The sequence below is a fragment of the Papaver somniferum genome, chromosome 11, assembly GCF_003573695.1.
Source record: "Papaver somniferum cultivar HN1 chromosome 11, ASM357369v1, whole genome shotgun sequence".
In the NCBI taxonomy this organism is placed as follows: Eukaryota; Viridiplantae; Streptophyta; class Magnoliopsida; order Ranunculales; family Papaveraceae; genus Papaver; species Papaver somniferum.
In genome coordinates, this window is record NC_039368.1 from 135322818 (window position 1) to 135338466 (window position 15649).

A 15649-nucleotide genomic window follows, 5' to 3' on the forward strand; every position below is an offset into this window, starting at 1 on the left:
CAGGTAGCCGAACTCTTCTGCTAGTGTAGTTCGGCTAATGGTTCTGAAGACACGGGTAGCCGAACTCAGCTTTAATGGAGTTTTTTCTTTCAGAGAAAAGTTCGGCTAGGAAAAAAATACAAAGTAACAGAAACAAAAATTCGGTTAGGAAAAAAAATTACGATGTAATCGAACTAAAAGTTCGGCTAGGAAAAAAAATTTGTGACGTAACAAAAACTCCATTAAAACTAAGTTCGGCAACCTGCACCTAGAAAAAACAAAATTTCGAAATAGCCGAACTGTTCTTGATGTTCTTCCTTTATATCAGGTTCAGCTAGTTCGACAAAGTTTTTCTCAAAATTCCTAACGGAACTTATAGAGGTGGTGGTGGTGGTGGTTGATTTAAATTAAGCTATATACATAGAAGTGGTGGTCGGTGGTGGTGGTGGGAGGAGGTGGATATATATATATAGGTGGTTATTAAGTTGGTTTTAAATTAAATTAGGTTAAGAGTAGGATAGTCATTTCCACAATTTAGGACACCCCTTATGACTATATGAACTCGACGTTTGCGAATTTGTTTATCAACTGTTGGGTTAAAACATCATTCTAAGTCCCTCAGCAATCGGCAGTGAAGGAGCCAAGAGCCCATGACTTCTCTTTACTGAGGCTAAGCAAACAAAGTTTCCATCAGAGTTTTATTTATCTGACCTCAAAATGAATCAAAATACCAATTATATCATCCATATTTGTCCCCACAAAAAAAAACCGATTTTCAAAAAACCCAACCAATTTACATTAAGAATTAAAAAAAAAAAACCTTTTCTCTACATTCTTCAAACCCCTCAAATCCTAGGTACAGAGATTAGTCACCTCCTTTTCTTGCTAGTAGACCTATATCTGAGCAAGGATCTTATTCACACCGCTTTCAAGTTTAGTTATCTGCTAGGGTTTTTAAAAAAAATTCTTTGCTAGATCTTGTTTTTTCAAAAACTCTATTGAAATTAATGGAGTAATATAATAATATCATGGGAGGTGGAAATCATGAGTACTTAAATTGTGGAAATGACTATCTATCCTATAGATAGTTAAGAATTTTTGTACATTTTAACATACTTTTGGGTTGCCGGTTTTAATCTGTCTGCAATTTGTAATGTACAGCTTAACAAGCCCCTCCGTTCTCTTGCATTCCTAGAAACAGGCAGTGGAGCGGACTCTGTTGCTTCATATTGCAGTGAGCTGAGAGAAAATGCATTATTTCAGGCACTTCTTGTACCAGCTTCACCAACTGCATATATAACGCAGGAGTTAATGCCTACATATGGAGGGGTGATTATTGATTATGGTGAGCGTACACGAAGCTTATTTCAGTGGAACATGGTTTAAAATTGCAGAAATGGAGACATGGATGGATATCAGTGGATTTTTTTTCCTTGGTGTTACAAAGCAAAAATGTCAGATATAATAGGTGCAGCACCAAGCCATCTGATAAATCTCAATCTTTTGGTTAAACTTCAAGTTGCACAAACATGCTATAGCTAATGACTTCTCAAATAAAATTTAAGACTCTGAAAGTAAATTTCAAATATTCAACTAAGATTGAAGAGACTTACTGACAGAGCTCTTCTTGGTCCATAAAACTTGAGCATCAATGGAAGTAAGGTGTTCATCATCAAGACGCTTCCAAGTTCTTATTGACTTAACATCACCCCAACCTCCCTTTTCTGTTTTTTCTAATGTCGCTAATACCACTCTTGCCCTCCTATCCCACACGGCTTTCCCATAAGCATGATAACCAAAGCCTCCAGCATAACACAGGTGAATACCGGTTAATTCACCACAGAAATCATTCACATGGTCGTGCCCTACGAAGACTGCTTTAACATCCCCTGACTCAACCATGGTGGTGAAGAAGCCTGAGTTTACAGATGCTGAACTAATCCCCTCTTGTTTCACACCCGTAAAATTTGATGCGTCAAAGCTAGCATATTCAGGTAATGGTATGTGGAAGTACGCTAACCCTGGTGCAGGCGCCTTTTGAGCCTCTGGTTTGTTCATGTAGGCTCTCTGTATTGGAAATGTAATGAAGTTAAAACAGTAGGTAACAGTTAAGCAATAACTCTTCTTAGTTCGTATTAACACAACAGAACAAGTACCTGAAGTTCAAGAGATTTTTGCTTGAACCAAAACTGTTGGGAGGTTTTGATCCAGCCGTATCCTTGGATGGAACGAACCGTGGAGTAATCTCCACTGTCTAGAAAGTAAAGATTAAGAATAGACTTATTCTGCAGACTAGAACCGTCGACTCCGCCAACTTCCAGATTGTGATTCCCGAAACCATCAATTGTATCCGGGGAGGAAGGATTCAACTGCGATAACGTGTGCTGCATCGTCACAATATGTTTCATCACCCCTTCTCTTGACAAAGTTGATTCTTGGTCATGGTTTCCTAAAACAGCCCATGGTATCCCAGATGCAAATGCAGCATTTAATGATTTCGCTGCATCCGTTGCGTCGAAGCCAAATATGTTATCTCCTGCACAAACCAACCAAATTGTTGAAATCTCCGTACATAATACTCAGTTTCGTTTCGGAAACAATATGATTTTTTTACAAACACTAATCAAATGTTCCAGAGTTCTCCAGTGTAAATTTCATAAGTTAGACAAAATACTAAGAAGTTAAAGTACTAGAAATTCAAAATTCTACACCAAATTGATGAATCAAAAGAAATAACTTACCAGTAAAAACGATGAAATCAGGATTCTCCGCCTTCATCCATCGATTCAAGAAATGAGTAGTATTAAGATCAGAACACCCGTTAAACTGATCAGGTAGAACATCCTCACATGGTGTTGATATTCCATCACCATAATGCATATCAGCTACCTGCAAAATCTTAAATTTCCCATTTTTATCAAATCTAAGTGATGGTGGTGGTGGAATAATGGATTTTGAGCTTATTATACTCTGAAGTTGAATCAAACATAAACACAAAATGAATAGCAAATGGTGTGTAAGTAAAGGTACCACCACCATCTTTATGCTGCCACAATTGGGAACTTGGGTTTTCTCTCAAACAAGATTTTTAAGGTTTAATTTTTTTTTAAGCTTTAATTTGTAACTTAAGTTGGGATAAATCAATGGATATTCCCAACAGGATTCAATCCCTTGAAAAGAATAAGCCAAAACATCATTATATGTCACCTATCAACAACAATGCAATTAAGGACAAATTAACACCTGCCTTTCCATAGTGTACTCTTGGCCAATCTTATACTCTAAACAGTTTATAATATTTGGTCACATGAATTCTTATAAAACTGGCTACATTTTGATCAACCAAAAAATACGTTTAACATTTCTTAAACTTCCATAAATAGGCTAAACTACAATCACAAGAAAACTTCCATAAATAAGCTAAACTACAATCACAAGAATAAAGAACGGTTCTTGATTACTGAGGCTCTAGAACGATATAAAGAACGGTTCAATTGATTGTTTTAACAAAAAGTAAAACCACAGAGAATAACTCTTTCACCGGATACTAGTACAATTGACTACAGGTGTGCCCCCTTGATAGTAATTGCCGGTCTTCAATTTCTCTGTTCAACACTTGAAGACATCTTAAATGTTTAACATTGGTTAAAACAGTTTCCTCCATCATTTCAACCATAAACTATTTTATTCTATGTGGTTCTACTTTTTGTATACACGAGGTTCTTTTAAGATTGAACTGAACATCGAGACACTTGTGTATCTATAGGTTTTGGGATTTATATGGTGGCAGACCGCAAAACTAACATTTGTTGCTCATACATTTTATGATGTCACTCACCGAAGTTACATGCAAGATCCATTAAGGTTTCTATGCTTGTTTCTCATTCAAATTCTTTCTAAAACTGGACTTTTCCATCTAAATTTGTTGCATGAAGAAAAATGATGCGTGAATCGGAACTTAATGATACACCTAAAGAGCACAAGTTTTCCAGAGTTCTCCATAAAGGTGTAAACTTTTCTGTCAGGCAAAATACTCAGAAGTGAAATCAGTCAGTTTTGAAACAGTTCTCCGACTTGGGCCCGATATCAAATTATGCAAGTCATAGTAATATCAGACAAACAAGAGACAAGGTAACATCAGTCGCAAGTTTTCTCTTCATATATCAGAGTAAAAACTAGAAACAATCGCTTCACTCATTTTTACAGTTCTATTCCTTCATGGACTACAAGTTAAGCTCTTTGATGCCTGGACCAGGAAAGAAAAACATACACATACCAAATCTAGTTAATCATCTAGCTAATGCTTACGACATTGGAGGGACTGAGAAACGAAATAAAAATTGGAGAAGAGGGAGTGCTCCAGAGATTTAGTGTTTGATAGTCAGTTCCGCTCTTAAGTGCAGGATTCCGTTGATGAAGTAAACACTGTCGTCAGCCATGAAGTTCGTCCATGGGATTGCAAACAGGTTTCTATATCCAACTGCCTTTCCGCCTGTGAATGTATAATTTCCTTTGTATTTGCTGACGTACTCTTCTGATGGTTTTGATCTAGCTGCAAATTCATAGTCCACGGCGAAACTGACTGATCCCTTCTCTTGCATTCCTAGAAAGAGGCCAAAACAGTGGAATGAGCTCTGTTGGTCCATGTTGCAGTGAGCTGAGAGAAAGAAACCTTGTCCACCGAGATGGAATGCTTGTGAGTAGACTCGGCCAGATGGGAACAGGTTTACACACTCTTCACGCTTAAGATCTAAATAAACCACACATTGCTGACGTGGAAGCTCGAATTCCACCACTTTCACAGGCCTGTATTTGTATGCTCGTTCAACAAAACGACGATTTGTGACTGCAGATTCCTCAGCGGCTAGGGTTCGTTGTCTATGTGGAGCTTCTGCCTTGAAAAAGAGAGCCTCGAGGACAACCTTGGATGTGAGATCATGGTCAAAGTCATTGCAAGTGAGAACCTTCTTGAGTTTGCGACAGGTCATGTAAGGGAAACGAATCAAGCGACCAAGACGCGAACCAAGAACCTCACGCCTGTCCTCTATCTTTGGGTAATGCATCTTTGCCCACTTCAACACAAAATCATAAACAGCATCTTCGGATGCAACCTGGAGATCATCACTGGACAATACTGCCTCAAGCCCAGCCAAGGGTAAATTCAGCACCTCCTCCGAGAACCTGCTTAGATTTGAAAAACAAGAGAAGTGCATCAAATTATGTGTTTGTTATTTGGGACCACAATGTATCCAAATCCAAATATAAGGGATTGTAGATAATCTAAAAAACACATAATCTAATCAATACATATTAATCGGAGAACTAAAGCCATATCTCATAAGCTCTTCTTTGCTAGGACAGAACAGTCGATCCTGTTAAGGTGTGGCATGCATGTAAAGAAAAAACTCACTTGGTAACGTCTTTGTATCGTGCTGCAAGGTATTGCTTAGCTGCATCCGTCAATGGCTGGACTGCCTCAGCCATTAAAACACTGGAAGGAAGCTCTAGATAAAGCAAAGCAGAATCCGGTGTCATGGGCATGTTACGCAGAAGCCGACTGCAATACCTCATGCACGAGGCAACCTCAAACTTATCAGCAGCCATGAGCACATCCAATAAACCTGTTGCTGTGGTAACTGATAAGGTGTTGCTGTACATAAAATTTAGGAGGTCCATGAGAGCAGCTTCCTCTGTTCAAAAGGAAACAAAAGAAGGGGATCATGAGATTCATAATCTGTGCAAAATCTCATGGACGTTAATAATCTGTGAAAAATGTTATATCTAATTTCTAAAAGAACAAATACATAGCAAAGCTTTAGTGTCATTGGAACCTGCAAGAGCTTCACCCTTCGAAACACAACCCAGCATCTACAGCTAGTTATCTTACAAGTTTACAAAAGCGCAATTCAATATATGAAGACATAAGAGAACAGAAGGCAGGAAGACAAGGAAAACAAAAAACATCACATACGATACCCAGATCATGAAAAGAAAATCTTAAATATCAACACCAAAACCAAATCAACATAAAGAAAACTCAATTCCTAATCAGCCTATTAAAAAAAAACCTTTCAATTCAACTTCTTTCCAACAAATCACTGGTATCAAAATCAAAACCCTTTGCTGCAACATCAATTAAATACCGCAGAAATCTTCTTTTTCTTCTCTATCTTCATACATGAACTCCAATACAACCATGATTGGAGCAGAAAATAAAAAATGAGATTATTTTATTTTGTTTGTTTGTTTTTTTTTCCTTAATCCGTGTAAAATGTTCTAATTATACTTTACAATAGCACAATTCAATATAAGAAGACATAAGAGAACAGAAGGCAGGAAGACAAGGAAAAGAACTTGACAAACAATAACCAGATCATGAAAATCCTAATCAACACACCAAAACCAAATCAACATAAAGAAAACCCTTTTCTGCAACATCAATGACATACCCCTAAATTCTTCTTCGTCTTTATCTTCATACATAAACTCTAATACAACCATGATTGAAGCAGAAAATGAGAAGTGAGACGAGAATCTTCGGAAAGAGATGATTTTTTGTTAGTTTTTTTTTCCGGATAACTAGATAAGTTTGTTATGGTTATCGATCAAAAAAATAGGAAAGTTTGTTAAGGTATTAGGGTTTGTAAGGGCAAGCATGTAATTACGCCAAATTTTCTTTAGCTGTGGCCCTGTGGGCCTATTTTTTTTAAGTTCAAAATGACGGGTCAGGTTATCATATCGGGTGTCAATTTTGGGGCACTTTCACCCATACCCATTAAGTTTTTTAGTTACTTACCAGAGGCATTAATTCGCAGAGTTACATGACGTTGTTCTGATTCCCTCATGCCATTCGAAAAGAGCTTAACAAAAACAAACAAACAAAAATGATAAAAAGTTTAGAACTCAAGGCATCCAGAAAAAATCACATAGAGAGGAAAGATCGAATTACCTTATAAAAGAATGGACTCTTTGCAGCTAGAATCGGAGAACTAATATGCATTGTCTTAACTCTGAGCACCGTTGAACAATCCATACTCCATGATGAGTCATTGCTGGGTACAGCCTCGTCACCTGCAAACGCACATAGAAACAATTTAGAGCAGCATTGAGCAGCTAACTAACTTATAAGCCTTAGCAATTTTTTGACATAAGAGGAGGAAAAAAATGAAGGTTGTGAGACTTCCTATAAAATATGAAGCAACGCCTCTTTAAAATCAAGGTTTCGCTATAGTGTTCTAAGTACCCAGTATATTTTCAGCCAGGCTCCTAGGAGAACTAAGGTAAGGCAATTTTAAGCCGGCAAAGTCCAAATGAAGATTTCAGATCAACAACCTGTCAACCTCAACGCACCAACCACATGGAACTAGTAAACTGTGTAGCAATTGATAAAATTTAACACAGAACTAAGGTAAGGCAATCGTAAGACAGCAAAGTCCAAATGAAGATTTCAGACCCAACAACCTGTCAACCTCAATGCACCAACCCCATGGAACTTGTACACTGTGTAGCAATTGATGAATTTAACACAGAACGAGAACAACTATCAAACCGAAAACAGAACATGGCATAGAGAAACGATCCAAACCTGAGTGTGATTCTTCAATCATTGCTACAGCTTCCTCGTCCTGATTGTCATAAGCAACTCCGTCAAGATCAGGCACGTCGTTCACATTCAAGTTCAAAATCTGCTCATCCCCACCAAGAGAAAATTCTGTGGCTAACAGTACCAAAGCAAGATATAATCAGTACATCTTCTCTCGCCATGCAAAACACAAAAGTAAACATACCTAGTCTTCAGATAACAACATAGATTCTTATCTATTAGATCAAAACAACATGGAAGTTACACAACGATCACATTTTCGAGTCATAGACATGGAAAAGACGTAGAAACCTTAAGCATGCATATGCACTAGTAGTCTCTAACAACAAGTCACATGCCTATATTCAACTCATCCATAATTCTCACAACATGTTCATAAAATGCATCCAAAATTCAACAGACAATTCTCAAAACTCAAACCCAACATTTCATTAAAATTCAATAGACAATCTTTTAAGAGCAAAAACAAAAAACCCAATTTACCATTTTTGAAAACAAAAAAATGCTAAAATCCCCAAAATGCATGGCCTTTCTACAACCCAAGATGATTTAACTCCTCAGCCACCTCCCAGTCCTCAACTCCACCACCACCACCACCAATATGAGGTAGTAGGCAGAAAACTTGCTGGTGGGGCTGCAGAGAAGGATGTGCATATTTCGGTGAAGGTCATTGCTTTTGATGTTGGAGCTGATGTGGGTCTTGGGGTTGTTGGTGGTGGTGGAACTGGTGGAGGAAATGCAATTATTGAACTAACAACCCAATTTGTCAAAAATTCCTCAAAAAATGAAAAACAAATCCACAAAAATTGAGTCATAATTAAAACAAAATTAACAACCCTAATTCTCATTTCATTTCAAATCAAAATGAAAATCTCAAATTTAACCACCAAAAAAAACCCAAATTGAATGGGAAAAACTAACCAGAATTATTCTTGGTTTGATCTTTTTTAATATCTTCTCTTCTTCTTTTCCGATTTCTAGCCCAATCTGCAAGACTAGTACAAGTCCCACCTTCTCCATCAGATTTACTCCCTCCATCTGATAACCCAGAAGCCATGATTTCAATCTTTAGGATTCTATCAGAGAAATTACTATCATTAAACGCAAACCCAAAATCCCCATCAGTATTACTCCTATTATTAACATCTGAGGCTGATGATGAATCCATTATTGTTGTTCTTGGATCAAATAAATCTGTATTCTTTGATTCTTTTTTCATTTCTGCCTCTCCTCCCCCTTCTCCAACAGCATTGAAAGATGAAACCAAACCCTATGAAAAAATCAAGTCTTTTGACCAACAAAAACCCTAATTTGATGAGGTCTTTGAATCTTTTTGTCCGAGAATTTTAATGGTTCTGAAAAAAAGATTGGTTTTTATTACAACAAAAATAAAATGACAAGGAGATTATAGTATATGAATAGAGGAGTTACAGTATTACCCTTGTCTTTGGATTTGAATTTGATTTTTAATAAATGCAGTTTGAATATTAATAATTGGAGCATTTACCTGTTTTGGTTGGATTTTGGCAATTAATTGATGCATCGTTAACAACCCAAACCTCTCTAGATTTGGTTATAAATTTGTTGTTAAAAGGTCCGAACGTTCAAAGAATTGTTGTCTTATCCGTTGAATGTAAAACTGGTTCAGATTTTATTCGGGTGTGATTATTAAATTCATTTAAGAAAATGTTCATTTGCTTTTGATTCGCATTTTGCGGTTGTTTCTAAATAACCCGTATGAGTCAGATTTTCGTATCATTCAGTTTGAATCGCACATATCATATCTGAGTTAAAACCTGCAAAATGATTTTAATAAATGCATTTGAAATCGCACATATCATGTCTGAGTCAGATGTAGAGGGGTAAAAGAAATCTGTCATAGATTTAGATCTCGAATCAGACCCAAACAAACAAAGCCGGCTTAAAGACGGCAACAAACCAAACAACTTTGAAACGTGACCATACTTGTTCTTCTTTCCTTTGCCCACTTGTGCTTTGGCCTGCAGACTAGCAAAGCTTTAAAGGACAGAGTATTGGACTGTGAGATAGACAATGTCTTCATCTTGTTTGACCAAAAAGAAGAAGTGTCTTTACTACTAATTAACATCAACAATCATGCGGCATTGCTATCATTCATGTACTTACCCTTTTTCAACTTTGATTGGGCCACTGACGAAATTATCCAGGATTACTAGAGGCTGGTACCATCATTAGCGGAGCTGGTACCATTTCAGTGATCCAACGGCCGGATCGTTTATAACAGTCTTATATCAAATGGTACCGGTCTTTAACAATCGTGAAATTATTGACGTAAAAGCCAAAGCCAGTCACATTATTTGTCTTTCTGGTCCTTAGTTTTTGTTGAGTAAACAACTACATTACAAATCCACGTTTTTGCCATTCGGATAACTAAGAATCTTCGGAATATATATAATTAACTCGTTCGACCGAGTGTCATCAATGGCGACATATATAATAGCATGGGATGGAACGCACTCGTTTTGTCATTGCCTCTGTCCACCACTTGACTTGTTTCATTGGTTTTTGTATTCACTTTTTCTATTTGTTCGAAAGAGTTGGAAGCAAGAATGTACACAAAAGTGACAAAATACTCCATCTACATGAAAAGAAAGAACAAAAAAAAAAAGTGGAGAAAAAAGAACAGAATGCACCAGAAGAAAAAATCCCACTCGATAGCACGATTGCTCAAGGCAGGTGCCAAAATTAACGGAGTGGGTATCATATGAGTAATCCAACGGCTGGGAATAGTGAGATCCGCCCTGCGAGTTTTGGTACCGCCCTTTAGCAATCATGCAAACCTACCCTCCCAGTCTAGCAAGGAATAAACTAGAGGATAGGTAGTCCATGATTCATTGATCATTTGGTCTCACTCACTTGTTCTTGTTACAAATAGTTTCACGTCGCCCAGATCCTCCATAATGTAAAGCTTATAAGCCTTAGGCAATCCTACCCTTACAAGTCGGTTTTCGAGGGTAGTTAGGCCCGAGGATTCCTAAGATGGTATCAGAGCTAGATTCGGGTGGTGTGTGGACTCCGTGTTGTTTCAGTGTTTCGGCATGGGCATCAATACGTAGGCCACAATCCGCGTGCAGCCACAGTTGGCGGGTCGCAATCCGTGTGCTACAATCCGCCTGCCATGCTTCAGGTCCAGGGTGTATTCAAACTCGAACCTCTCGAGTTTGAGGGGGGTGTTAGAAATAGTCCCACATCGCCCAGATCCTCCATAATGTAAAGCTTATAAGTCTTAGGCAACCCTACTCTTGCAAGCCGGTTTTCGAGGGTAGTTAGGCCCATGGGTTCCTAAGAGTTCTATCACCAACCAGTTTTCCAACGGTATTAGTGAACGAATTTTTTGGGGACCATGGTTTTTCTTGGGGGACCATGGTTTTATTTTGGGTAAAGACATTAGAAGTAAATCTAGGTCACCCCTTATCTAGATATTTATATTAATACCTAAATTACCCTCTTGATTAATTTTGAGTGATGATTAGCTAGTGTTAATAATAGTTAGTGTAATGATTAGTGAGATGATTAAGTTAAAGATAATTAGTGAGATTAAAAAATCAGATGAGTTTTTTTTTTAAGAAGTAGAATTATTGAGAGAGTAAAGTTAGAGAAGATGAAGAAGAAAAACATCAAAAACGATGGATTTTACCAACCACAACCGGAGGAAGGTATTTGGGTACCCAGGTATGCTTCAAACATAGATAATGTTGGTTGAATTGCTCCAAACTTTCAAAATAATGAAATTTTTTATGTAAATTTGGGCCAATTCGGTTAACCATATGTCAACAACATGTAACCGAACACATCTGAAAGTGTAGTTCGGTTACCATATGTCAAGAACATGTAACCGAACACACCTGAAAGTGTAGTTCGGTTACGTTTTCCAAACACGCAGGTTACCGAACTCGCTCGTTAATGGAGGTTTTGGTAGGTAACCGAACTTTGAACTTGACAATTTATTTGAGTACATCTTGTGTGTTCGGTTAGTTCGCAAACTTCAACGCAACCAAGTTCCCAACCGAACTTCAGGTTAAAAGTAACCTAGTGTTAGAAGTTCGGTTGGTTCGCAAACTTCAACATATTTCACGAATCAACCGAACTGGGCTTATAGGTAGAGTTCGGTTACAAAGAAAACTTAATAATTTAGCAAACGAACCGAATTTATGGACTTGTATTGTTCTAATACAAGGAGTTCGGTTAAAAGTATTTTTTTGCGAATCAACCGAACTTTGAGTTCGGTTAAGAAAAAAATAATTTGTGATAACCGAACTTTTTACTGAAAAAAAACTCCATTAAACCTCTCTGGAACTTCCATTTTCAACTCATTTTGATGATTAGTTCTCATTTATTCAACCAAAAACGAATGACAAGTAATGGGTTTGTGAGAATATCTTTGTTAATGTTTTAAATTAAGCTATATATATAGTGGTGGTGGTGGTGATCGGAGGTGGTGGTGGTAATCGGTGGTTGTTGGTGGTGATAATTGGAGGTGGTGGTGGTGATGGTAATCGGCGGTGGTGGGCGGTGGTGATAATCGGTGGTTGGTGGTGGTGGTGGTGGTAATCGGTGGTTGGTGGTGGTGGTGAGAGGAGGTGGTGGTTATATAGAGAGAGAGAGAAAGAGGTGGTTATTGTGTTGGTTTTAAATTAAATTAGGTTAAGGATAGGTTAGTCATTTCAATGTTTTAGGACACCCCTTATAACTATAAGGAAGGTGGCTTAATAAGACTATGATCCCCTCAAAAAAATCATGGTCCCTAAAAAATGGTTCATAATTTACACCAGCGTGACGTGAGCAAGGCAAGAGGCCATTGTAGGAAGTGATCCTACCGTTAGGTGGGGTAGACGGGGCCGATAGAGGCTACTGGTGGTGGACCTGGTGGTAGCTAGGGCCAGTAGAGGTTGACGGGGTGGTTGAGGTGTACTCCAACAATCCTAGATTGAGAACTGAGTAGCAGAAGCCAGTTGTTTTGGATATTTAAAGCTCATAGCAACTACAGTAGATGCCATGAAACTGAACATAAAAAAGAAAAACGAAAAATCTTGGGCAGGGATACAAGCCCCGACACCGCACATAAACTTCTGGGGCGGAAATCTAACCCACGCACCACACCGGACAACGATCAAAATATGCCTGGGGGATGTGGATATTGGGGGACGCATTTTGGAGACACGTCCCATGAAAGGCTCAATTAAACACCGTGTCCGGGGCGTATTATAAGTCTGCTCGGACAAATTATTTACTTCGATCAAATGCGCTTCTTTTCTTTCCTTTTTTAGCATCCCTCCCCCGGCTTGCCAAAGCTAAAAAAGCCTGACTAATTTGGGATCTAGGTGAATTATTTGGGGCTATTAAAATCTTATTCCCAAATCGAAGGATGTCAAGGAATGTCTAATTTGGATGAAACTATCAATATACCCTTCAATAAATTTAAATATTACCAATCTGTCCTCATCAAATTCTAATATCAAAACCTACAACTAAATCAATTTCGTTTGTGTTCCTCCACAACCAATTTCTCTCTTTTTTTTCAACGCTGAATTGGGGGCTCTGGAAAATAATTGGGGGCCTCACCAAATTTATACCCACACCAGAAAAGATAAGGGCTTCCAAAATGATGGTGAAAATACCATTCTACCCTTCTCAGAAAAATAAATAGGCCTCATTTCAATCTAACACAAACCTTTCTTCTCCTCCTCTCCCCCTCTCTCTATCAGTTCCTCATCCTCCATTAACGACCGTGAAGAAACTTTTTTCATCCGATTCATCGTCGACGCGAAAACTTTAATCGACGACTAACTTCTTCTACAAACATGGCACGTACGTAGACGACTGCGAGACTAGCCAATCAAATCCCCAATCTCTTCGATACCGTTAAAGCGGTGAAAGAGTATTCGAGAACAAGTAAGAAATCAAAACCTCCGGACAAACAAATTGCTCCAATTAGAAGGTATGTCCTTTAAAAACCCCAACTCTAACTTGGGTTTCAGTTTAATTTGATGTTCTGCTGAAAATTAGGGTTTGAATCGGAGAAATTGATTTCTCAAAATGGTAGTCGTTAATCACTAAGCTTGAATGTCTAACGATTTTTCATCTTTGCTTAATGATGTTTCATATTTGGTTAACGATTTTTGATATGCATGTTGGACTTTGGAGAAATCGTCAACCATTAGGGTGGCGGAGAAACGATTCCTGCTGTGATATTTTTTTTTAGGTTAGAATCGTTAACCAATTGTTTTTTCTTAACGATTTTTGACATGCATGTTGAAATCATCAAGAAATCGTTAACCAATTGTTTAGGTGAAAACGACCCCTGTGTGATTTTTTCTGACAACCATTTTTATTAATCAACGACTCCGTGATTCTACAAACCACCACTCTGTCCCAAATAATGAAAAAGTCGTCCACATAATTGGAATAAGTTAACGATTTTTGTGGACGACCAATTTTAGAAGTAAATGACTCTGTACCATACATATTTGGTATTCTGTCCAAAAAATAGGAAGAATCGTTAAGAAAAATCGCTTGAATCGTTCAACATTAACTGAAAATCGTTAATGATTTACGTGTGGTCGTTTGGTTTTGTAAGAGTCGTTTATTTTAGGATTTTTTTCTGACGACTCTTGAATATTTTTTGTTGTTGGCCTTTCAGTAATAAGAAGAAAAAGGATAAGAATGTCTTGGTAACTCCTCCATCCAAACGTCCCCGCAACCAAAAATACCTAAATGCGGGTCTATTACGAGGAAAAACACCGAGTGAGGTAGCATTAATTATCCGTGAACCAAGAGAACCATGTGTTGATTCCTCTGAGTCGTCGTCTTCATCATCTGCTGTTATATCTACAACCCCAAGTGATGAAGAATAAGTCGCAGAACATGAAGAAATTTCTTTAGGAGGTGAATATGCTGCTTATGATGATGAGGAGGATGGGGATCAAGGTAACGGTGGTGATGGAGGGAATGGTGATGGTGGTGGTGATGGAGGGAATAGTGGTAATCGTGGTAATGAGGTGGCATAGATTGAGAAAGAGGGGGATCAAGGTAATGATGACGATGAGGATGGGGATGGAAATGGTAGTGGTAGCGGTGATGAAGAGGGGGAGGATGAGAATAATAATGAAAGAAATGATGGTGGTGGTAGTGATGATGATGATGATGACGATGAGGAGGAGGAGGAGGAGGGTGAAATTCAGGAGCAGAAGGAGGATGCGGTGCAACCACAGGCAAGGCCGAAGAGGACAACTCCAATTGCACCCAGCGCGCGACACGTTCGACCCATTCATTTGCAGCTTAAGCGACTTATAAATGGGAAAGCCAAAGGTGAACCTAAAGACGGCGGCAAAGTTCTATTTGGATATGCTAGCTCGTGGGCCCGTACCATCTATGAGACAATTGTAACATTCTCAACTTTCCTCTTTGCTTTTCTATGACATGTTGAAAATCAACTTTTTTTGTTTAATTAGTATTATTTTGTCTTTGCTAGGATCATAAGAATGCATGGCGTCTTTTTAGACACCAATCGTCTTATGCAAAAATGAAGAAATGGCCGCTAGAAGGTGTATGTGCAAGATTCAGAGAAATTGTTGAAAACTCAGGTTTATATGCTGCAGTATCATGCTTTTGTGAGAGGTATTATGGTGAAACCGATACATTCCAATTCCCCTTTAGCGAGATGGCATTGATCCCCGAAGATGCAGAACAGATTCTAGGATTGCATGTTGAAGGAAAACCCACTGGTGACAAGTTCTCCAAAAGGCTAGGTTGGGATAAAATTTATGGATTGACGATGAAGTTGTTTGGGTGGGATAAAGATACAACGATTGGTCTTTTCGTCAAGGGAAAAAAAGAACCTAAAGAGAGAGTTTAAACTCAAAACTATTAGAGATATGTATGATGGGTCACTTGAGAGAGACGGAGACAATCAACTATTATTTGATTCGGAAGTTCGTGCTACGGCAGCCACATACTTGTTATATGTCCTTGGTTCAGTCATATTTCCCGATAGCAAAAGAAACAAAGTAAGTGCCAACCTTCTACAAC

At 38.2% G+C, this 15649-nt stretch overlaps 2 protein-coding genes across 2 annotated transcripts; both read right to left on the bottom strand.

Annotated features, from left to right (window-relative positions):
- Nucleotides 1–1085: 1085 nt before the first annotated feature.
- On the bottom strand, nt 1086–3047 carry LOC113320226 (probable inactive purple acid phosphatase 29). The gene is made up of 4 exons (XM_026568157.1): nt 2721–3047; nt 2136–2515; nt 1593–2046; nt 1086–1267 (listed from the first exon to the last, which is right to left on the bottom strand). Exons 1-4 carry the CDS (start codon nt 3016–3018, stop codon nt 1239–1241), a joined length of 1161 nt encoding a protein of 386 aa, XP_026423942.1. The 5' UTR covers nt 3019–3047; the 3' UTR covers nt 1086–1238.
- A 1069-nt stretch (nt 3048–4116) lies between these two features.
- Nucleotides 4117–8947, bottom strand: LOC113321735 (BTB/POZ domain-containing protein POB1-like). The gene is made up of 6 exons (XM_026569645.1): nt 8504–8947; nt 7565–7696; nt 6929–7050; nt 6776–6839; nt 5390–5669; nt 4117–5160 (listed from the first exon to the last, which is right to left on the bottom strand). Exons 1-6 carry the CDS (start codon nt 8799–8801, stop codon nt 4347–4349), a joined length of 1710 nt encoding a protein of 569 aa, XP_026425430.1. The 5' UTR covers nt 8802–8947; the 3' UTR covers nt 4117–4346.
- Between the last annotated feature and the right edge of the window lie 6702 nt (nt 8948–15649).